The sequence below is a fragment of the Semicossyphus pulcher genome, unplaced genomic scaffold, assembly GCF_022749685.1.
Source record: "Semicossyphus pulcher isolate SPU_LCO1_2020_fin unplaced genomic scaffold, fSemPul1.0.p SCAF_5, whole genome shotgun sequence".
Classification (NCBI taxonomy): domain Eukaryota; kingdom Metazoa; phylum Chordata; class Actinopteri; order Labriformes; family Labridae; genus Semicossyphus; species Semicossyphus pulcher.
Window position 1 is genome coordinate 15,927,234 of NW_027211726.1, and position 25,484 is coordinate 15,952,717.

Sequence of the window (25,484 nt, forward strand, 5' to 3'; positions counted from 1 at the left end):
TTATTTATTTTTATTTTACATTTTAAAGTTTATTTATTCGTACTTTTTGAAGGCATATAAAAAAAAAGCGACAGTGTCAGTGACATGGTTGAGAATAAAGTTTGCAATTTTGAAAGTTTTACTTTCCAGTTAAGCTTCCTAAAACTTTTCTTTCTCACCCTCATTTCTGTTGCACACCATTGCGCTGATCCCTGACCACTGTTGGTTTATGATTTGAATTAAAGTGCAATGTGTAGAAGTCAAAATGCTGCATCCGACTGCCAAGAGCTTATTATAGTCTTTTCTTTGCAAAGAGCAAGCAAAGCTGCCCTCGCATGGCATGCACAGCTCTGCTCTGTACCTTTGTACTCTCTCCAGGTAGCAGAGAATGAAGAAACCCCTGTGTGCCAAGTAAGCCTTTTGTGTTACTGACATATGTCTGTGTGTACGCATGTGCACGGGAGTTCGATGGAGGAGTGTGAGACAGAGAAGCGTTGGAGGGGGCAACCGTGAACTTTCTGAGAGATAACGAAAGAAAGATGACAGAAAGTGAGGGAGAAAAAGCAGTGAGGGCTGACGAGGGGAATGAGCCGGTGACTTAAAGGGGCCAGAGGAGGTCTGGATCCTGACAGCCTGTGGAGGATTGAGCATCCCACACACAGATGTTCACAATCATCACCCCAGACAATTTATAATAATAATAGTAATGACTGCTTGGAGAATCAGGAGGCTGTGATTGATTGGATGATAATTTTCTGAATTGGACTGTGGAATTATTTACTTTGGAGCTTCACAGGGAGGCAGAAGAAAAGATATCCCACTAATTAATCCAGTTTGGTGTCAGTTAGCTGAAGAAAAACCAAAATAAAAGACGGTGTGAAAGGTCATAGAAAGTTTAAAAGCAGTGTTGGCACTGCCAGCTGGCCTGATGGAGTCAGTTAAGACTTTGGCCTCCATGAAAGGTTAGAATAACCATCAATCCGACAGCGGCCACATGGAATCTCATCAGTTTTCCCACATAAAACAGTTCCCAGTTATTACATTTTCACATAAGTCAAAAGAAAAGGTAGTAAACCAACTACTGACACTCTCCCCCATTCCTTCAGAATAAAATTACCTTCCTTAAAAACATAGCTTGAGGCTCAACATAGTAAACCTCATCAGACAATAAAGTCAAACAAAACATTCCTGCTGTGATTGATCTCAGAGAATGAAGCTGGAGGGGATGTAGAGTGAGGGGAGGCAAAGGTTTATCTCTGCTTCAAAGTAATAAATAGTTGGATTCTTCAAGGGTGAATTTAAACTTCGAATGTGCCTTTTCATTTGGTTTCTTAGAAGAATATCTAAGGCTTAGGTCTGTGTCTGGATGCAGAGAGTTATGAGGAGGTGATGAGTGACTGCGTCTTGGCGGATCTACACTCCTGGCAGCATCTGAGTGAACACGTACGCACAGGAGCAGAAAGACTGACGTTTACAACATGTGCATCCTATTTAATATGTCTGTTGGAACAAAGATGTATCAGAGAAACACCACTTCATGTTGAAAGGATATTGGACTTAATTACTGAATATTTTGGAGCACCGGATAAGTGTTAGGAGACATCTCCACCAATGATGCATGAATACTCAGAAAGACAATGGAATCTAATGTAAGTATCCACAGCTATTGTTTATTGGAAAATAATAAACCTTTTCAGTCAAGCATGCTCTTATTGTCTAGAGATGTTCTGATACCATTTTTTCCTCACCGAAACCTGCACTTTAGTATTGGCCGATACCGAGTACCCCTATGATACTAGCATGATTAAGAAAATACACATAATTTCGATTTTATGGGATGCTAATTGGTTATATTTTCGGCAGTATCGGACACCGATATCGATACTGGTATCGGTATCAGAACAACTCTATTATTGGCATTCATACTGCATATCTGCCCACACAAACACACACAGTTATAGTCATCAAGGAAGTGCACCGTGATGCCTGTTACTAACATCTATACATGAGCTGTGTCCCAATCCAGGGGCTGCAGCCTTCGAAGGCCGTATTTGAAGACAGATTGCATCACAACTGCACATCGAAGGCTGTCCCTATTCGAAGGCTCCTTCAGATGCAAAGGATCCATCGGATGCATCCTTTGCCCAACGTGTCCCGAGATGCATTACGCGCCAATTCCAACGAGATGGCGGACTCTTACGCAGCCATAGAATAAACTTTTAAATATGAACGTTTTTGGTTTAAAAAAATTAAATTAGTCAGTGTTTACAAAAACAAAGGGCCCTTGAAACAAATAATTTTACGTGATGTTAGCCGTTAGGCGACAGAAGCAGCGTTTGGTGACGCAAGGGTAAGGTCGGGAACAGCTGGTGACGCAAACAGGTAATGCTCCACAGACCAGGCTGTCTTATTTCAGTTCGGCTTTTACGCCTACACAGGCCACGGACAGAGCATCCTCCGTAGACTGCCTCTTTCGAAGGATGCAGCCCCTGGATTGGGACACAGCTATAGACTGTATAAAAAGATGGACGACATGACAGCTCCCTAAAAGTGAAGCCAAAATATTTTGAAAGCCCCCTGCTGACTGGCTGCAGTATAGGACATAAAGCCCGCCTCCTCCATGTTAACAGATGGGACATGAGTCAAACTATAAAATCAAAATACATAAAATTTTCTCAAACATTTTTTCTGTCATTATAATTAGTTCTTATCATGCTGATTTACGTCCAAGTGTTCTTTTTTCTGACAAGTTTAGTTTTCATTAGTTATTTGATGCTGTAAAAAGGATGATTGACAGCTCTGTTGACAAATACGGCTCCTGCAGTCGATCTGTTCCTGATTAGCCGAGTAGAGGAGGAACGGCGAGAGGAAACGTAACTAAAACAATCACTACAGTCACTGAAGTTTCCATATCTGTGAACATTAACCTCAGACCAACACAAGCAGCTGTTCTGCTGTTAAACACACAGACGTGCAGGATCTTTGCTGTTTTTTTCTGTAAGTTAAGTGTGTGTTTTGGTTAGCGGAAGTGGCTACGGCCGCTCCATCCGCTGATCTCTACTGCGCAGCTCTGGCTCCAAATGACGTCACCATTGCAAGATAGCAGCATCTGTCGCCGGGGCATTTTGGCTTCAATTTCGTACAGTGAGAGCAGATGGAGACGCGTCGACCATCTACAGTCATTGCATCTTTACTACATTAGACTGTCCATATAGGGAGGGACAGTCCTGATCAACATTTTGATTATCAGCATCTTAAAGACGTGTTTAGTACAGGAGAAGTGAAGCTGTTGAAGTTGCACTTCTGTGATGGCTATATATGCGCATATTTTCACACACACACACACACACACAAATCAGAAAACACTCTGTTTTTGCTCATTTGCTGCTTTGTTCTTCCTCTATCCCAAGCTGCCTTGTAGATTTGGCCCCTGGGCATATTCCCCAGTCCTGGTCCCTGACACCCACAGTATCTGTTGTTACCTAGATCTCCTTTAGGTCTCATGTCTGCTGTCAGTTGTAGTTCAGATCCGATTGAGACTTTGACGTGGTCAGTAAGGTGAAAACAGAACCGGCGTGTGTGCTGAACAGATGCTGGGTCTTGGTGCCGGATGCAGCAGCGCCTGAGGGAGGGGTGGACTCTGAAAAAGGGCGGGGCTCGAGTTCAAGGCAGGGCGGAGAGGGAAAGAGGGCAGCGATGCCATGGCGGCAGCAGCCGCAACAGAAAGTTGACGCTGGAGTAGACACGAGGCCAGCGGTTTGGTCATGTCTTGGTTCTTCTGTAGAGCAAGACGAATCTAAGAGGGAAACAAACAAAATGCAATCAAGGAAATGGAGCGTTTTAAGTAGGAAACCAGAGAAGGGCGCGGAGGTAAAGTCTTAGTCGCTACTTGGCAAAAGCAGTACAAACTGTCCCAACAGTCTGAACGTGATCTGCCCTTTTGTCCCTCTCATAACGTCATCGGATTAAAACATAAGATTCCTTCCACCCGTATCCCTGACAATTTGTCTTATTGGAAGTAGGGAGTGCAGGGTCTGGTGAATCAAGTCGTGTACACATGCACAATGATGAGGGATGAAAGTAAATCAAAAGGAGGACTCACTGCCTGGAAACTCTGGTGACGCTGGGTGGGAGTGTAAGGGCTGAACTTCGGCTTGGCTGGTTTACCTGCAGCTCTGTCCTTGTGTCTCCTGCTGCTGATGTGCTGCGAGCGGAGGAGGGAAACACAGATAAACAGATAGAAAAACACAGCAGCACAAAGACCAGAACGAGCGGACAAAGAAAGACGCGTCAGTGGCCTTTGCTTGGAAGTTTGAATAAAAGAGGAAATTAAATGGGAGCCTAATCAAAATTCATTTTAGACGACTGAGGCAGACTGTTGATAATTTCTCAGCTCCGACTCTGAGCTTCAAAATATTCATAAGGGGCGGGTTTGGAAATCTTTTTGATTTGATTGACAAGCACAAACAGATGGCTACAGCTGGCGCTGAACACAGTCAGCAGCGAAGAGCTGAATATTCATGAGCACCTGGCCGAAGTAAACTTTTATGAACAGTTATGAAGACCGACACTGTGCATTCATGTCACGCACAGAGAGGCTAACGTCGGACTCAGATGCTCCCTGATGTAGACCAGGTTTAGGAGCTTTGAGCTGAGGGATCTGTGTATTTAACACATTTGCATTGACAGGTGTAAGATGGTTTGGAATACAACATGCACGGTCCTCAGTGTCTTTCCTGTAAAGCATGATGGAGAGAGTCTTTCCACCGGCTCCACTGTGTAAGTGGCAAATCTGTGTGACAGATGACCTTTTCAAAGCTTCACATTCGTAAGAGGGACTCAGCAGCAGGAGGTGTGATGAGCCAGCTTCTCCTGTCACCTACGCACGTTACCACTCATAGTGTTAGCACTCATAGTGTTAGCACACATAGTGTTAGCACACATAGTGTTATCACATAGCAGCAACTATGGTCAGTTATTTAGTGTAAAAGACACAAAACAACAGTGGAGAAAAATAGCCTTTGTACATTTCCCCAAGTATTGTGCTTAAGTTCAATTTTGAGGCACTTGTATGAGTATTTCCCCTTTATGTCTCTACTCTCTACAGTTAAGAGGTTAATATTGTATTTTTTATAGTTACAAATTACTGGCTAGATTTGACAAAAAAGATAAGCTTTCGAATGGCTACACATTGTGAAGGATTAAACCAGTTGTTCCCAATCGTTCCCCTCTGATCTTCTCACATGGTTTCATTTAAAAAACTGTTTAAAGCCTAAGGCAGTAAAATGATCTAAGCAAAGACAAGAGGAAATTCAAGTCAATAAGCAGAAATTTGTGTAGCAAAATATTTTCTTTCTCGAGGACAAAATATCGATATGGCAATATATCATCATCCTGACTTATGCATAATCTGGCACCAAATATCCATGTTTTAATTCACAAATAGACTGAGCTTCAAACAGATTTTCAACTCATCACGTCACTACTTCATGACTCCTCGCTGTGGCACTCGTGACGTGAATGAGGGTAACGTTGACGGAAATTAATTGGCCAAAGAAGAAGTTGACAGCAGGGTAAAAGAAGAAGAAGAAGACAGCGGGATAATGTCTGACAGCGGTGAAAATAAGTTAAAAGATGAGCCAGCCACTTTCAAATGCAAAGTCCTAATCATATCATATCATATCATATCATATCATATCGTATTGTATTACATGGTATGGTATGGTATGGTATCGTACTGTATTGTACCGTATCGTATCATATCATATCATATCATATCATATCATATCATATCGTATCGTATTGTATCATATTTTATTGTATCGTATCTTACCGTATTGTATCGTATCGTATTGTAGCGTATCGTATCTTGTCGTATCATATTGTATCGTATCTTACCGTATTGTATCGTATCGTATCGTACCGTATCATATCGTATCATATTGCATCGTATCGTATCGTATTGTATCGTATCGTATCGTATCATATTGCATCGTATCGTATCGTATTGTATCGTATCGTATCGTATCGTACCGTATTGTATCGTATTGTATCGTATCGTATCTTGTCGTATTGTATCTTGTCGTATCGTATTGTATCGTGAGTTACCCTGCAATTCCCACCCCTAGTCATCTCCCATGAATCATCTCACAAACCCCTCAGATTTATCTTGTGACCCTTTGGAGGGGCCACTGCTACCTCAGTCTGGTCTGCACTTAGCTTTGGAGTGGACTATTTCTGTGTTACTTTCAGTGTAAAATCTTCAGCCACCAGACACTTTTAGCTACCGACCTGTTTGAGCTGAGTCTCTGAGTTGACGTGCACATCGCAGATCTCACAATGGAAAGTTTTGTTCTGGAGTCCAGTCGATAACTCAGGCGGCGTCACCATCTTGGCCTTGACCCCCGTCCTCGGGAAGGACTTGATGGCTCCATCGCCACTCCTCGCCTCCAGCATCGTCTTGTGCTTAGTGCCTGAGCAGATATAAAGTCACGTCAGAGTCACAGATTATCAATGGTAGCACATTTAGAGTGACGTCAGCAGTCTTTCTCACCGCTGTTGTGGGCCTGCAGCTGGGAGGCCGAGTTGACGGCCACCTTGCAGAGGGAGCAGTAGAGAAGACGTTTAGCTTTCTCCTCTTCTGTTTCTTCATCTGGAGCAACCTCCGCCTCCCCGTCTCTTTTTGTCTCCCTCTCTGGCGTCGAGCTGGGTGACAGGGAAGGCTCGGAGGGTGCTCTGACGTTTTCGGTGAGGCTGCTGCTCGACGGTGCGACCTCTGACGAAGAGTTCGAGGCTGATTGTTCTGAAGAAATAAAAGTCAAACAAAAAAATATGAAGCAAGCAAGAGTGATTTTGCCACTTCTAAAATTCCACAACTTTTTCCACAATAAGAGCGAGCGATTTCACAACATGCTCAGAAATGGAATAAAAACTCACCAGGCCACAGGTGATTATGAGCCTCTCTAATTGGACTAATAATCAATGATTTCCCCTGAGGATCTGCTTCCCTGCACTTAAACGAACAGTTTTGTACCGAGATGATTTGGCTCTATTATCTTTTGTGAGACTTGACTTGAAGAGCTTCCCTGGAGGAGCACGTGTCGATTTAAGGATCCACTCTTTGCTAATAACAATGATTAGCTCTGCCTTGTTGAGTGGGTGTCTGTTTGGTACCATTGATTCCTGACACTTTAGAGGCCAATGAGGCCGTTTGCTGAAGTAATCCTTCGAGAGCTCAAACTGGAAATGATCACTTATGCTTTTCCTCTTACAAACAAACTCTCATATTAGTGTCGACAAGTACAATCCTCCTGTCTTTTCTGCTCTTTAGCTTGCAGCAGAATGTATTATTTTCATTCCCTAACGCCCACACGCGTGCAGAAGTAGCACATCGGGGCTAGCACACACGTTGGGAAGCTGTTGATGGATTGACACACACACACCTATGTCGACATGTTACCCATGGATCATGTTCCAAGCGTTGCTAATGCGGTTTGGGATCTCCTGAGCCACTAAGGAGGTCAGTAAATGTAGACATGAAGAAGAAGCAGGGAGCTCAACCTTTAATCTCTGCACTGTGAAACCCGGAGCAGCAGGAGGCTTATCACATCAAAGAGGTAAAGTCGTGACTGGAGAGAGACGGTCTGAGCCGCAAATTCCTGCACCGTATCTAAAGCTGTCATACATTTCATGTCTGCACACACACACACACACACAGGGAAGGTATGCGTGCCTGCAGAGAGACACACCTCCTGATGTTGTGTCAGAGCTGGAGGGCTGTGAGCAGAGTGACGGGAGGATTTGCGCTGTGGTTTCCTTGGCAGCCGGTTCAGAGGTCTTGATCTTTGATTCGGGGGCGTCCTGATATTTCAGCCTTTTAGCGTGTTTGGTGCCGCTGTAATGGGAAGTAGCCTGCGCCTGTGTACACAGCAAACAAGAATGTATGAATTTCATGCACACAATTATTCAGCTTGGCGAACTTGACTGTATTTTATATATTCAGACACAAAACATGACTTGAATTTTAATGATTTCCAGGCTTTTTTTCTGACTGAATCCTGCTCCACCTTCCAATGCTTGGAAATGTATGCTTTACAAAGGCCATAGGAGGTGTGTGAAGCAGCTCAAGACAGACAAAAAAACAAGGGCAGGTCTCAAAGGTTGCTTAACTGTCATGTCATGGGTGTGTGTGAGAAACAAAAGCAACCTGAATGAAAAACAATTACAAGTGTTTCTTTCCCACAGGACAACACCCACCTCAGAGTTGAACCTCAGCCGACAAACTCCGCAGGCGCTCGGCTTCCTCTTCAGCGGTGAGATCAGACCGAAGCTGGGGCCAATCAGTGCTTTGTGGACGGGATCCATCTGCAACAAACGGAAAGCGTAACGGTGAGGTTGTGGAGGGAAAGTGATCACCTATGGTGTACATGACGGGCTGTCAGCAAGATAATACGCGTCACTCAAGGAAACACAGATTAATAGTATCTCAGGTTAGAGGTGGAGGCTGTACGAGGAGTTTAGTCTGGCACTCAGCCATGCATGAAAACAACAGCACATGTAGCACATACACATGTTCACTACAGACAAAGACAGTGTATATATCCTGTACTGCACCCCAGAGAGGCTAAACCCAGACGTACCCTGTAGGGATTAAAGAAACACTCCTTAAATCTTTTGATTTATTGACCACTGCATGTTTGAAATGTGGCTGTCAAAGGTAGAAATTCTGTGGTTAGCTTAGGTTTAGCTTAGATTTACAGTAGAACATGCTAATAGTGACTAGCCTTTACTCAAGCTAGCTAGCATTTGTTTTTTTCACTGGTTAGAGCCTTCTACTCTTCAATTCACCAGAACCATTTATTACTAGCTTTCTAATTGGCTAGCTTGATGCTACATAAGTGAACAGTAGCATCTTGGCACAAATAAACAAAGGACAACAGAACTCCCAGATTGTGAAATATGGTAGCATGGTCAGTGGCCAAAGAGCTAGCAGATGCTGTTCTCTGGCTTTACAACCAGCTGCTGCAGTATTAAGTTTCACAAAAGTCTGTTTGAGCTGGTGGTTGAGGTTGGTGCATGGGTCAAACAAACACAGGACTGGGTTTGATTCCAGTGTGAAACAAAAAGTCATTGTTGACTGCTTTTACGATAGGACATAACATGCATTAGTTACGTCATATACAGAGCGTAAGTTTGTGGTTAATTAAAGTAGTTTTGTTTCCTTAACATAACCAAACCTGGACTGTTTTGCAACATTGACCATATGTAAATGAGTCGTAGAGTGTGAAATATTTGTCAGCATTTTTTATTTTGAAAATCTAACTGGATGGAGCTTATTTATTATCGCTAACATAAGTGCATTATTTCAAAAGTCTACCCAGACGCTGTACACTTTTTAATGCGAACTTGACTGCGGAGCCCTGCACAAGCCGAAGTGATGCTAGTGAAGCAACTCAATTGTCATATGATGAAGCTTACGGATGACAGACCAAGCCGCCTTATTTGACGGGTTGAGAGTGAGAATGTGTTGTGGGCAACGAGACAGAATTGACAAGCTACCATGAATGCTCTAATGCTTTTGTTTTCCACACTAAACACCTGAGGTCAATTTGACCACCATGAATCCCACCTGACCGCATCCTCCGCTCTCCAAGATGGTGCTAAAACTATAAACATTTTACAGCCACCTTTCAAACATACAGGGGGAGCGAGCACTGAAAACATAACCTCACACAGGGCTTCTGTCCTTTTGTCCTTGCGGAGGTCTTCCCATAAAGACGATAAGAAACGCTCCCTAAACGGTGTCAATCACTTCAATGAATGCATTTTACACTCCATAGGAAACATATTAGTCGGAAATCCTGTTTTGTTCTGAAACATGAACAAACTAAGGAGAAAACTAGGGAGCTTTCTCCACCACACTCTCTTTCTTTATGAGTGTAGGAAACAGACAGTAAACCTCCCCATGTCTTTGCATGTGTGTGTCCGTTTGTGTAATAACTCTCCCAGAGTCTGACCACACAGCATTGTGCATCTCTGGACATTACCTCCTGGATGTTTAATGAGCACACATACTCAGCCCAGTCAAACAATACTGGCCTATGTGGAGCACAACAAACCTATTACCTGTGATGAAATGTAGGGTGCCATATAACCAGCCACAACCAGGGAGGCTTTATGGAAATGTGGCTGCAGGTGACGTAAAGATTTATGTTATTATGGCTCAGCCAACTAGCGCTGTAGGCCCTACTCACATAGCGTAGCACAGCACTGGAGATTTTGCACGTTTCTGTAGTGCCAAAGATGAATTATTTGCTCCTCAAATGTAACAGGAGCAACAGAATCTGTAAGTGTGCGTGAGTGTGTGAGTGTGTTTTTGGTCATTTTCTTTGATCATCACTCCAGGCGGCTCTGCTGAAATATATCTCTGCAGTCTCTTATCTCTATGTTTCCCTGCAGCTGTTTGTGTATACAAAACTCAAGCAAGCAAACACATGAAAAAAAACATAGGTCTTGTGTGTATCGTATTCTAATTTAATTATCAAATTTAAGAAAGTCTGTAATAATCCTGGAAATACATGTGAAAAGGCCAAGTGTAAAAAAAGATTTATGAAAATGTGAGTTTCTCTGAATGAGCCGGAACATTTTAGCATCGCTAAAAGGCTGTCTCCCTCCCTCCTCAGCACCCAAGGGTCCATGTCTGACCTTCCATCAAACATCCTCCCTTCAACCCTCCATCTGCTCCCCTCTGAACCCTCTGCCTCCCCCTTCTTCTCCGTCTGATCAAAGTCACCTTGCTGCCTCCCACAGGACTCCTACTCTGCACTCCGGGGTGGACAAGCACCTGTGGCAAAGTCATACTGCCCTTCATACTCATTGCTTCTTGTTTCTTTAATTGTATACACACCAACTGCTAAATCAAAGTGGTTCGTCTCCCTCCTCTTATTTACCACTACACGTACACTGCTTAGTGTGACATTAAAAAACAATTCACCATCACTCTCTGGGTAGAAAGCTCATATGCTGTTACTGTGTTCTCGTTGTATAAACGTGGAGAATCAGACAAATCATTATGAATTCACTGCTTTTCACTTTATCAGCAACTGAAAAGACAATCTCTCGGGACATTGACCATATTTCATGTGAAACAACACATTTTACAACCCATAAGCTAACTTAAAAAAATGCTTAAGTTAACATTCGACCAAAAAAAGATTATAATTTGATATTGTACATTTGATAGTTAGGATTAGCTATTAACAGTAATGTCTTATTGACTGAATGCTAATGTTTGCTGTTGTGACTTAGCTGTGGGTAGCTCATAAGTTCCAAAAACGTGTTTCCTTCTGTTAAAATTCAACCAATTCATGGCTAACTTTAAGCTAGCTAGGTTCATTAGCAACAAATTTACGCCTTTCCCTATGTATTCTGTAACACTACTCTGTCAAATTGTGTCTAGCTAGGAAGTGGTTGGGTGCTAATGTTAGCTGCTGTTAAACGTTAACTAATGGGTTGTGAAATAGATGTTTTACTTCTTGAAATATGGCCTGATGGCCCTCCAGATTTTCCTATTTATTTTACTTTCAGTTGCTGATCAATCCTATATTTGATAGATAAAGTAAGCTCTAACAGTAATGTCAGCTGGGAGTTGATGGAATGCTAACATAAGATGTTGTGACTTAACTGTAGGTCATAAGTTCTCATAAACATAGGCCTATTAGGACAGCTAAGCCACAAGACACTGTTAGAACTTAACCAATCCTAGCTAACATAACATTTAGATAGCTACGTTCATTAGTTTGGAGTTTTACGCCTTTCCCATTGTTGTAACATACACAAAAAACACAAATTAAACCTTTAGCTAGAAAGTGGTTAAATGCTAACGTCAGCTGTTGTCAAATGGTAGCTAATGGGTTATCATGTATTATAAGCTATAAACAGTAGTGTCATCTTAGAATTGATGTAATGCTAGCTTTAGTTGTTGTGACTTAACTGTAGGTTGTCCATGAGATCTCAAACAACATATTGAAAACTCATTAGACAGTAAATCAGCTAACGTTATAATTAATCTAATTCATACCTAACCTGTAGCTAGCTATTAGCTAGAAATATACATCTTTTCCATTGTATCTTGAAACTGTCAAATGGTAACTTTAGGTAGGAAGTAGTTAAATGCTAACGTGAGCTACAAGATTGAATGCTAACATTAGCTGTTGTCAAATGGTAATGGGTGATAAATTATGTTGTTTTAATTTGAAATAATGTTTGCAATATTTATTTCCTTTTCAGTTGCTGATCGACTGTCTTGAAATGATAATGATTTAATTCAATATGATTATAACCCAGCTGTATGACATTATCACGACCTTGAGTTTCCAACACCGAGCCTGACATCAGAGGAAAATGTCCGCCTTGTGAATATGTTGAATAAAGCAGTAAATTCAGTGGACAACACCATAAACAAAGACATAAAACACTCATAGATTTAATATTCATCTGTACATGTTCTCTCTCCTCCTTGCACACAGCAGCTGTGTGAGACAGACATACTCAGCCTATACTCAGCTCCCCGGAGTGAGTTAAGGCAGAAACATATGGCTGTGTGAAGTAAAACAGACAATTACCTGGAGCAGAGTCAACAGTGATGATGATGAATGTTCCTGGATTTATCGTGTACCAGCGCGACATGCGAGCACATGACGTAAAGCACCTATGAAGGCGGTCGGTTGTGATGAATGAGCTGTTGCTTTTGGTTCTTTGTCATTTAAATTATTATTTGATTGGGAACAAAAGCAGAACAAAGAAAGCTCTGTCAAAGTACAAACCAATGAGTCCCACTGTGCCACTCTGAAACCCTGGCTCACGACCAACATCCACACATATGCAACCTTGTTGTAACCGTGACAACCCACATGTGGGCACCAAACAAACTGTAGTGGAGCGCTTTACAGAGGTCAACGTGCATAGCATCTGCTGTGTATTCGCACACACATAGAAACACTCCTGGAGGACGAGTTCAGCTGGGTGCTCACTGACTGAACACCCACGGGTTCAAATCAGAGGAGGGAGAAGATTCTCTTTACAGCATGGAGCGCTATCTACTTCACACTAATTGTTTTTGGTATATAAGTGCTACCATAGGTTTCCATTATTTAAATCAAACCTTTAAAGCTCCTGAAAAAGAGTGCTTTTGGGTTTCTTAAAGTGAATATCTTTTGGTTTTGGGCTGTTGGTAAGATAAAGCAAGATATCCCAGAGATTACACTGGGCTCTGGTAAATCATACCAGAATAAAAGCTTTTAACTATTACATTAAAAAACACAATACAAAGTTATTGATAACTAACTGATTGCCAGTTGCAACTCTTAAGCCTTAAGATCTCAGAAGGAGCTTTCGATGTTGCATTTTTATTTTACTGCTGCACTTCTTCAGCATATAGAAAATAGAGTAAAAGGCATAAATCTCTGTAACTACACTGGGCCAATTGCAGGGATTGTAAAGGTCAGCGAGTTTTTACCGGGGTGACAATATTCCTGCAGCTGCAGAGTGCGAGAAGTGTTGGAGATGGAATAAAATAAAAGAAAGGACATGGTTATAAATAGGTGAGAGGGGATGTGACTCAGCAGGGAGAAGGTTATGATATTTAAGAGGAAAGTGATTTTAAAATATGACCAAAAATGGGCCTTAGAGTTGTTTTTACTTCAATTCAAGTTAAGGTTTTATAAAGGGTTTGGTATCAGAGAAAGTGTGGGGACAGAAGAGGTGTAAGAAACTGTTTTGTATTTACAGTGATTGCATCCCGGCTGTGTAAAGTACATCGAATAAGGCACAAAAGATGGTGTCATACATCATACAGCCAGGACTATATAAAGACATACAGCACGATCCTTGTCCAAAGCAAACGTCAGCCCTCCGCCCTCCCTGACACCTCCACCCTCCTCAGGGCCTGGACTTCCTCTCTCCGTCTTCACCTTTCACAAACGCCGGGAGCAGACAGCGTCAAGAAAAGCCGTGCGAGGAATACCAAAGAATCAGCTGCACCCCCCAGGTTGTGTGGAAATGTCACCGCTCTGTGCATCAGAGGTGATATATTTGGAAAGCAGTGGGCAGCTTTAGCTCATGCATCTGTGCGTTGAAACTGTAGCATGAAATAAACTCCTCCACTCGCAGCAGAAATCAGCACGACAAATTGAACGATTTGGGTTGTTGATATTTAAAGGCAGCAGAGTACAGTGGGTTTCCCATGACAGCTATGATGATTGACAGTACTCACGTCATTGAATCCAGGCAGGAGGTGGAAGGGGAGGAGGGGCTTGGCGTCGGGGGAGGGCGGGGTCCTGCCCAGCGTGGGACGAGCCAGCGGCGGCAGTGTGTTGTGACACATGTTACCTAAGAGACAGCACAGCGAGGGGGGGAGACAGGTAGATGCATAAGCATATGGAGAAGTGACTCAAGAGAGGTGAGGTGATACCTCAAAATAGTATAATAATAATAATAATATGCTGATGAAGCCTAATATTATTTACATTTTCTTCAGTGTTGTTCTCCCTTTGAATTTTACCATTACTTTTTACTTGTATCAGGAGCTAACCCATGCACTTTACATTAACATTATTAATAATCGTTTTGTTTTTCCATATAAAAAAGAAATTGAACAAAAATTTGGTCTCATGAAGTAAATAAAAAACGTAACCTGCAGCATATTAGACACAAATCTTAAGTGTTAAAACATACAGTAAAATGATGTTAAACCCGAGTGGATTATTTTTGTCGGCAGTATTATTAGTATAGCTATTATTTAATGACAGTATAACACCCACTCAACCACACAAACAGTGAAAAAAATGTGAAACTTGTATTACAAACTTAATTCTCTACTAAAGCACAAAATCTGAGCTTCCTCCTTATAAATAGTCGTCTCATATCTGTTTTTTTTCATAAAACATGAAAACTTAGACGGAGCATAGATCTAACAAGTAAAACTGCATCGAGCTAATCTATCAGTAATAATTATCCACTACACTCGCACATACTGTACACACATATACTGTACACTCCGCAAAAGAAACCTGGCTGTCAGAGCATAATCTCAAAGATCTCAGTTTCGTTCTCTTTGGCGGCGCCTATGGCGATAAACGGTAATTGCGGGAGCACACTTCCCAGATATCCACACAGTGTTGCATGTGGGACGTCCACGGTTGGCTCCGGTTTTAACTCTTGATTTTCCTCGCTGACGGTCGCTTTCCTTTTTAGACTGTTTGCCTTCATCTGAGCGTCGAATTTGTTTCTTTTTCTTTGGATATTCACTTGTTTTTAGAAGTTGTATCTGTAGTCATCCATCTTTTCTTTGTTTGTTCAGCCATAGTAGATTACTGTTTACTCGCAACACTTGCAGAGACCGGAAAAGCAGCTGCTTAGCTCCGCCTACCCTCTCTGGCAGACCAACCACTGCTGGCTGATGGAAAACAGGTCGCTGCTGCTTGGGATTTTTTCTGCGAATGTCGCCACAGACACCCAGTCTGTAATAATACTATACACTGCAAATGCAAAGGCTTTCATCAGTGGACCATAGGCTCAGTCATCATTCTGTTACCTCATTCGGCTATAGATGGTGACTTAACATTTATTTAACTAAAAATCTAAGATTAGACTAAGACTAAGATTTAAAATAAAATCACATTTAAGAAGCTGTAACCTGTTAAATTTGACCTTTTTTTGCTCTAAAAAATAGGATTACAATTTTTAATCAACTATCAGAGTTGCTTCCTGGTTAGTTTTCTAAAGATCGACTGCTGGGTGAATTGGTACATGGTTCCCGATGTAGAACTTATTATGGGTATTTACATCTTAATGAGCATGAAGCTGTGCTCTTGTGACCACCTTGACATGAATGTGTGCTTTCTTTAAATATAGGTCCTCCGGAGTGCGTCTGGTGTACTGATGGGGCCAAATGTGCTTTTCCACACACTCAGGGCGACACAGAAGGTTAATCAAATACTCCACAGGTGCAGAAGCTATGAGCACGGTGCAAGAACACACACACTCACACACACACATAAACATTTCTGGTTCAATGAGGCCATTACTTAAAGTGCTGTTATAAGCATCATGTTTGTGTTGCTGGGTCCTGATTACGGTCGCTTGTTTTGTTCTCTGCATGTTCTCTGAGCTTGATTACAGACTGATTCAGGACCAGCGCGCGTGAGTAATCATCATAATCAAAATCACAACACACCCATCCGCTCTGCCATTACTCTGATTGCCTTTAACCAGCTGAACTCGTGAGTGTGTGCGCGTATTGTTGCGTGTGTCTGACCTGACTATTTGCTTTTACATGCACATAAAGAAAGCATTTGCAGAAAGGTAAGGTTTCCATGGATATGTGAATGCTCAGATCTTCCGTGCACGTGCTGATGCTGACTTGGACAAAACTGCATGAAATCCTAATTAAATCGTACTTATTCTGCGGTTTTGTATTGAACATGCAGCTAATGGTGCGTTTAAGGGACTGTTCGTCTGTCAGCTGTCAGCACTTCCTCTGCGTTGACCATTCGGTTTAACTAATTTCCTCCGCAAGTCAACAGTGGGTTAGTTCTGATCTGTGGACACATGGGGACCTATTTTCTTAAACCCTTTGCAGATCGCAGCCAGGTGCGCTCTGCGTAATGAGTCTGGGTTGTGTCAAACGGTTCGTGTAGCGCACCTGCGGCACACTTGGATCCGGGTTAGGAGCAGAAAGAATAACTCACCACATATATTTGTGTGTTAGAGACTGACTAACATGGCGAGTGTTGTTGACTGGAACCTGCAGAGTTGTACAGATGAATTCAGCAGCTCACACATGCCTACTGCCAAGAGCACGCGTATAACAGATTATGTTTGAGTTATCGAAGAAGTTGTAAGTGATCCACATTTCCTCTTGGGAAAGTGTGAATTTGTAGAAGAAACTTTATCATATTTACCCATTGCACATATGCACGGAGGTTTCTGCGGCTATTTTGCTACAGCGTGGTGCACAAGATCTAACCAGCAGATCTGGTGCGTAATTGTTGTCTGACTGCTGCGCAACATACTTCCAGTTAGAGTCGGCGGAGGGGATCGATACCTGCTGTTCTCAGATGGCTCGAAAGAGAGTCAAGTAAAGGAAAAGACTATGGCTGTCGGGCATCGCAGACCTAACAGTCATAACTCGGTCTGGCTCGCATGACTGTGATGCCATAATCGGAAAAAGACTTTTAGTGTGTGATCTCATGTCAGCTGGAAGAGCCTTGTAAAGTGAAAGTGGAAAAAGCGAGCAAAAACGTGTATAAATGTTGTATTATGACCCTCGTGTGGGCTGGATTGTCGACCTGCTGAGAGCGCGGGAAACAAGGTCACACTTGGCATCAACATAACAGTACACCGCTGGATTGGCATCGTCACACCCTCCACCCCGCCCTCCTCCTCATCCTACGGGGGCGCACGGCGAGTCACCAAATGCAGGATGTCACCTCAGTGCGCCCCAGGAAAATGCCAGTTAGGTGGTGCGCGTGCGCCGACACCAAAATAGAGCAAGAGGTTCAGTTGTAACAAAATAACAAGAAAACACTGGAATAAAGAATAAAAGCCTGCAGACAGTTCAAAGCAGTATAGATGCGCATGTTTTAGTAAAGCTACTCTATCTGGTTATAGCCTCATTATTGCCATCAGTGTACTATGACTAATCATGTTATGCAACTTCTCTAAACTTTAAGGATGAGCTGCATGTCAGGACAGGAAACCATGACTAATTAATCCTTCAGATAAACACCATTTCATGCTTGAACCACTTCAGAATAATCGATCTACAATCGGTTGTACAGAGACGGTTAATAATAATAGTTTTCCTCAGAGATTTAATGCCATGAAAATGTTTGGACTCTTCTTAAAATAAAATTAGAGTTGATCATCATGAAATATAATTTCCGTAAGTTGTATTTAATAATCAGATATAACACTCAGTCTATGAACAGTTTTTCCCTACAGCCTTGTTAACTTGTAAGAAATCACGCACTGACGTACAAGCATGCATGGAGCCTGTAATGTACTGCAGTAGTAGTGTTATCTGTCTTTCTCTCTGCATGCTTTAGTTATTTTACACGAGGATTTTTGGACAGTCGAGTGATTAAAACGCTCTAAACTAAAATCTACACATGCAAAAATGCAGGCTTTTAATTCTAAAATACACATAGAATAATTTGCTGTATTCCCGCCTCTGTCTGAGCACTGAGCAGGTGTCTGACTTCAAAAAGCTCATCTCAACGTAGCAACAAGTGAGTCCTCTGCGCTAATATCAACAACAAAAGAACTCTTTGAGATCAAAACGCGTTGTTTACCTACCGAAATACATGGCGGCAACAAGAAGAGAAAATCCTCGTGTTCAGCGTGAGATCAAAGTGTCTTTCATCTCCAGGCGGAGGCGAAGCTTTGGGTCTTCTCCTCCTCAGTCAGTCTCTCCTCTCTATCTCTCTCCTGCGGCGACGAGGCTGCTCCTTCCTTCCCATCTGGATTCCCTCCTCCTCCTAACTACCCGCCCCCTCCTCCTCCTCATGTACTCCTTATCTATTCACGATTCGTGTACATGAAGTCTTCCCCTGTATCTACATCTCCCAGAAATCAGTTTTTAAGTCAGTAAATAGACGGAAATGGCTGTAATGAGTGTAAAGCACCACCCTGGATTAGTGCAACAAACCTGAACGCCAACATACACAGAGGGTGGGTTTCACAAAGTGTGTATTTCAAAATAAAACCACAACATAGACAGAAAGTCAGCTTATATTTTACAAAGCAACAAATTGATCCTCTCAGGGAACATACAAATCAATATAAGACACAAAATTAGGGGATATCCTCCCCATCAGAGCACATTCTGGCTGCTGACTGTGGGTTTCCCTCTGTGGCTGCTGTCTTAGGAAGGACCCCCCACTTCTTCCTCTTCTCTAAATGTTTTCCCATCCTCACTTTCCTCCGGGGCCTGCCTGATATTTTTAGATGCATCCCGGAGCTCTTCACTGCATGGAGAGGACAAGTACACACGACACATAATTCACAGTCCAGCTAAAAACATCACACACTGTCACGCATTTCTGCAGCCTGATGCATATATGCATGCCCTCACCCACACCGAGGAGGATTTGAGCTTGTTCATGTCTGTATCTGCAGAGAGTTTACACATTCCTTAATCTCTCTGCAGCGACCTTGGCTCAACTTTCTTCCTGCAGCCAGAGCATGTTTCCCTCCGCTGTGTCAGGAAAGCAGACAACAGCATGTGTTTTCCCACAGTCCAAAACTCCAGGGAGATTTTGCTCAGGAAGGCTATCAATTCAACAACTGTGTCTGTGTGTGCTTTTCTACTTGAGCTAAGAAGTGTTTCAATCAGCTGTGCACAAGAATCAGGACAGATTAGAGGTGAAGCCCTTTCTAACAGGGGCGTATCCATGTTTTTGACTTGGGTGGCCTTACTGGGGCACTGACTTATGAAGGGGGGGGCATGAAGTGTGCGCTCAGACGCATGTCCAAATAGCATTTATTAACCATTTCTGTCTCTACTTTAAACAAGCGTTAAACAGCGAGCAATAATTCAAGTTAATATTAACAGGTGTTTAACCTTGTAAACATCTCCATGTGGTGTTCTTCATGTGCTACAAGACATAAGCAGTCATCTCCATGGCTGGGCCTGTCTGCTATTAAACTGCAGTTTACCAACGACAGGCTGAACAACACGTTTTCAGATTGGCAGGTTTGAGACGTCACAAACCTAAGGAGCCGATCCCGTTGATGGATGGGGTGACCCTAAGCACATCATTTTGTGTGACCGATGGCAACCACTTCGGCGATGCTTGAGCCAGCTGTAACCGTCAATCGTCATTTTTGCAAACTCACTACTGACTACTAACGTTAACGTTACTACTACTAATGACTACATTTCAAGCTAGCTAAGTTTCAACTAGTTACTACTAAACGATGGCAGAGACGTGTTTTGTTTTTGAGACAGAGGGGGCAATGGTAGTTGTGCATAGTGGGCAGGGCCTATGCAGATTCAGGAATTTTTAATGAGGGAGAAGGAGGAGATGCCTTGGGAGGATTTTTACAGGTAATTAAATGTATTTTGCGTATCAGACAAAATGTATTATTTGTCTTAAAACATGACTGGAGCTGGTCTTTAAAACAGTAACTTACATGGTTAATTCATTTGAAAGAATTTGGAAGGAATATTGACATTATGTACTGTATTTACAGATTCATTAAGTGAAGTGTTTGATTCCTTACATTTCTAATGTACATGGAGCATATAAATACGTAAAATGTCACTAGTAGTTTATTGTTGCTAGTAACCGCCCCTTTAAGTGGTTCTGATCTGGGGAGAGGAGGGAGGTTGGGGATAATAAGGCAGCAAGCGGAGTGGAGCAACACAGTTTTATGGTCTTTCTCGCTCTCTTTTTCCGGAAAACTTGCACAATTTTATGGTATGGAATATGAACGAGGGAAACGCCAGAGCGTCAAGCTAAGGCTTTAATCAGTCGAAGCATATAATTACACAGGATGGTGGCAACATATAAATCCCCCATGCTTAATTCTTTAAGGTCTCATAAAAGAAGATGTATCACAGAAAATCATGGTATACAGAAAAAGAAAAAGAAAATGTGCCTGAAATCAGCTTGTTGCAACTAATTGGTGTGAACTTAAGTCCTGCCTTGACCAGGCCGATAGCCAATCACGGTTTAGGACTATGTGGTGGCACCTGTGTGGCAGATCAGATTTCAGGGGGGACCTTTGCAACCCCAGGCCACCCTTTAGAGACACCCCTGCTCTCTTAAAGGACCCATACACAATAAAACAATACAGTGTAATTAAATAATGTGGTAAAATTTCATCTATTATATATATACTATAAAGTTCATCTATTAGAATAACTACGGTATCTTCATACTCAGAGCAAATCTCCTGGTCTAGCTCTTCATCTGGACTCTACCTCCATCCACGAGCCACGTGGCACAACAGCTGCACGAGGAGGGAAAAATACACACATGGAAATATCTACTCATGATAAACTCAATTTAACGCTGCTTTTGTCGCTTACTGTACTGCCAGACGTTTTGAGTTCCCATGAGAAAGAGCAGAACGGTTTTAGAGGATCGGTGGTATTAAGGCCTGTTCCCCTCCTTCCTCTGGACGCAGCAGCTGAAAAGTCACTTATTCATATTTAATTATTATCATAGTTGTTATTGCTAATATTAGCGATTTTATACAAGTCATTTTGGCGCTATAATTAAAGATCAGTTGACTGACTGAAAAGTTTCTCTCAGAGTGAGACGTTTGGGAGCTGCTGGGTTTCATGTTCTCGTTGCAGCTCGGTGTCTTCTTTCTTTCTCAATCCAGCTGATGGAGTGAAACTTTATCGGATGGGTAAAATGTTACGACAGCTGTCACAAATTACAGACTTTGTTAAGCTAATGTGTTCAGTAAAAAGTTGCCAATCACTGACTAAAACATGACCTGCCTCCTCCTACTCTGCAGATGTCATCACCTGAGCGCCCTCAGCAGGAAGCTCACCTGTCACTCTGCGGATAATACCTTACTGACCGTCCCACTTCACACTTGTTCCTGCTCTCAGGTTGCAGCTTGTATAATAACTCCCTGCATCACTTTACACCTGCAGCCGTTTAGCATCACAGCCTCACAGGCAAACACTGCGGCTGTCATGGAAACTGAGGTGTGTGATATTATTTTAAGTGAGGCTCTTGGCTCAGTTTCCTGTTTTAATTGCACATTGGAAAAGGAGTCCTGTGACCCCAGCTGGGCCTTGAGCACGGGCGGCTGAGAGCAGCAGGTTCTGTTATGAAATTAGAAGCTGTTAAAGGAGTTAATTGACTATTTTGTGTATTGGGAGGAGCTATAGATAAACACACACACACAAACACACACACAATTATAAAAACAGTTTTAATCTCCTAACAAGCTGAGCTGAAACTAAACAGCTCAAGTCTTCATGCAGGAGCGATAAACACTCTTAACATTTCCTCTACAATCACCTGCAGGCGATAAGCCATCTCCCTCTCTCTCTCTCTCTCCCTCCCTCTCTCTCTCTCTCTCTCTCACTGCGCATTTTGGGGAGTAGAGAGTCTAAACACCCATCAGCTCACCTCTCCCTTTGATTGGTCGCCATAACAACATCACCATGGTAATCAGCGTGCATTGATTTGGAGTCTATTTATGTGTTTGTTGGCTGACGTGGAAATCTCAAGTTTGGTGTTCTCCGCTGAGTAGCTCTGACAGATTCAAGGTGATGGAGGAATGTAGGCTATTACACACTTTGGTGTTTTTTATCTTTTTGCATGAAGGCACACACACGCACACACACACACAATTACACACGCCCACACATGACACGTCGCCCAATCTGACACAATAGGAGCAAACCATAATTCTTTGAATGACAGGTGGAGGTTTAAGACGTCTGTATTTTAACATAATCTTTTAATATGCACCACATTTATTTATGGTCCAATGAATTCTCTGTGCCTCCAGATTTTGTTGGGATTGTGGGTTATTAATATTTTACTGTGATTCCTTGTTGTTGAACATTTGATGTATATTTAATGTATTTCTCTATGTTGTCATATATGTGTTTGACATGTTTTTTTAGTCTAGATGGCGATTATCTAGTTTTGATTAGAAATATACTTAAAGACACAGAGGTGGGTCCGGTTCATCCACCAATGACCTGCTGTACCTCTGCATTGTTTTGTTTTTTTACTGCGTGTGTGGGGACTTATTCTTTACTAGAGTGGACAAAGCTGTTATTATTTTGGACACAGGATTTATCGTCACGTTTTTGCTTTTGATTGTAATTAAGCCCGTAGTGTCCTCTTTCCATCCATCCATTAGCTTTACCGCTCATCCTGGAGGCTGGAGCCCATCCCAGCTGTCATTGGCCGAGAGGTGAGGTACACCCTGGACTGATCGCCAGTCGATCACAGGGCTGACACATAGAACCAACCATACACACTCACATTCACACCAACGGGCAATTTAGAGACACCAATCAAATGGTACATGGACTGCACTTATATAGCACTTTTCTTCTGACCACTCAAAGCGCTTTTACACCACGTGTCACATTCAGTGCCAATCTACAATCAGGACCTATGCCCATTCACACACAGAAGGCGATGCCTTTGGGAGCAATTTGGGGTTCAGTCTATTGCCCAAGGACACTTCGACATGTGAGTGTAGCAGTCGGGGAAAAAAAACAACCTTCCGATTGAACATGGAAACTCCACACAGAAAGGCCCACTTGGTCCGAACCGGGATTCGAGCCAGGAACGTTCTAGCTGTGTGAGGCGACAGCACTAACCACTGCACAACCTAAGGAAGGGAGCAGCCCAGCTCCCCGCTTCAGTGTCCCTTTAACTTGGATTTATGAATTTACAATTGTTCTGGATTACTTCTTTAGCTTTGGTATGGTAACTCTCAGTCAGGAAGCTGATGTTAGTTGTTTATTAATGTATTTATTAATTTACTTTCAGCTCTGATATGATGGTGTTGATTGGTTGCAGTTTGGCTTTTTAATGAATTATTTTCCTGATGAAGGTCAAGTAATAAAAGGTTGCTAATAATTGTATTTTTGCAAGTTAGACAGTGTGTGGGATTTTGCTTGCAGTTTTTGGGATTGCGGGAAAGTGTTCCCACTCTTTAAGCTAAATAAACAACTTGAAAACCATTGTACTAGATGATAAACCTTACGTCAGTCTCTTGAAATCACAGATATGGGAAGTAAAAAAAACATAGGAATAAGAAAAAACTGAAGAAAAACAGCAAATTAAAAGCGGGACACAAAGTCGGAAAATGGGAGACAGAGAAATCAGGAATCTTAGAGGGGAGGAAAAACAGCGAGGCTGCAGGGATGATGGATTCCATTAATATGGCTTTTTGGAAAGATCCATGGGGTCAAAGGTCATAAGACTACAAAGTTTGCAATTATCCCCACGCAGATGTGATGCTGTCACTGTAAATTCTTGGAGGACAAGATTCCCCACAAAGAGCAGGAGGATGGGGTCTCGTAAAGGGGAGATAAACAGCTCCACGTTGGGGTCAAAGGTCACCGTTCATCACTTTAGCAGACATGAGGCCGGCTTTCAGACACGCTTTACAGGCTACACATGTCAAGTAGCGGGTGGGTAATAGCCACCACATGTAGGCGCTAAATCCGAGTCTTTCCAGCCCCTGTGAGAGCTTTACCTCGACGGTGAGGTCAGACACAAAACTGTCCTCATGCTGGCAAAACAGAGGGCCTGTAACTTTTTAATTTCTTTTTTGCAAACATAACGCTCATTTCTTCTCCCAGGACAGGAGGAGATTTACAGATACCATGACCAAGCTTTCAACCTGTGCTGCCTGCTCAGCCTGCGTGGATTATTACACCAGATGCTTTTACTCAGCCCATAAAAATCTCCTCATTCACAGGAAATAATGAAACATTTACTGCCCGCTGCACAGTCTTCCCTATCATATTTTCAGGAGAGAAACTTAATAAACGCATTTGTGGCCATTTGTACCAAAAATGATCTCTGGCAGAGAAATCTTGCTTGAGGACACCATACACACGCACACACACACACACACACACATACACATGCAAAGACACACCTCAGTAAAAGCTGCTTCTGCACATCTGTGAGCCAGAGATAGAGCACTATCTGTCCAGAATGTCATTAACTACCTCTGCTGTGGATTTATATTCTCTCTGTCGAGCCATATGAGCCTGTCTAATTACAGACATAGTCTGGAGATCATTGCTCACACACACACACACACACACACACACACACACACACACACACACACACATAAATCATAAGATTTGTGGATGAATTCACTATTTGCGAGAAAAGTCTAAATTAATTCCCCACTTCATGTGCTCGCTGATTAGCTCCTGAAGAGGTCATCAGAGGTCGCTGCCATGGTAACAACACTGCAGCACCACATGAGCTTAATATGATCATTAATGACAGAACATTAAGACAAGACGCCGCTATGAGTCGTACTGGAGTTAATAATGCAATGAAAGAGGGGGGGAAAGGCATTATACTAAACACAACTGTAGTTTGAAATTCAACTTGCAACATCAGCGCTGCCACCTACAGGCCGAGAAGAGTCACAACACCTTCACATCATGTTCACACCACTTAGAACCAAAATATGAAGCAATGTCTACTAAGAAACCTCAACAGGGCCCTCGTCTAAGTATTATGAGAGGAGAAATTGATTCATTATTTAAAACTTTTTTTCTATGCTATATTAAAGAAGAACAAAAAACTATTCAAATATCGTGTAGCAAAGTTTTTGTTGTGTTTTACATCATGATAATACCAGAGGGCGTCCTAATCCCCAGTTAGAGAACCACCATAAGAATAAACACAGTCTTGAAGTAATATTTTAATTATATACAACACTATATTCTTCTATATCAGTATCTAACTGCTGGT

At 42.3% G+C, this 25,484-nt stretch overlaps 1 protein-coding gene across 1 annotated transcript; it reads right to left on the bottom strand.

The window, feature by feature from the left end:
• Positions 1-1,641: 1,641 nt before the first annotated feature.
• LOC138608953 (zinc finger protein 385D-like) lies at positions 1,642-18,444 on the bottom strand. The gene is made up of 8 exons (XM_069681550.1): positions 18,337-18,444; positions 14,252-14,367; positions 8,236-8,343; positions 7,728-7,896; positions 6,533-6,781; positions 6,271-6,452; positions 4,082-4,183; positions 1,642-3,775 (listed from the first exon to the last, which is right to left on the bottom strand). Exons 1-8 carry the CDS (start codon positions 18,344-18,346, stop codon positions 3,530-3,532), a joined length of 1,182 nt encoding a protein of 393 aa, XP_069537651.1. The 5' UTR covers positions 18,347-18,444; the 3' UTR covers positions 1,642-3,529.
• Between the last annotated feature and the right edge of the window lie 7,040 nt (positions 18,445-25,484).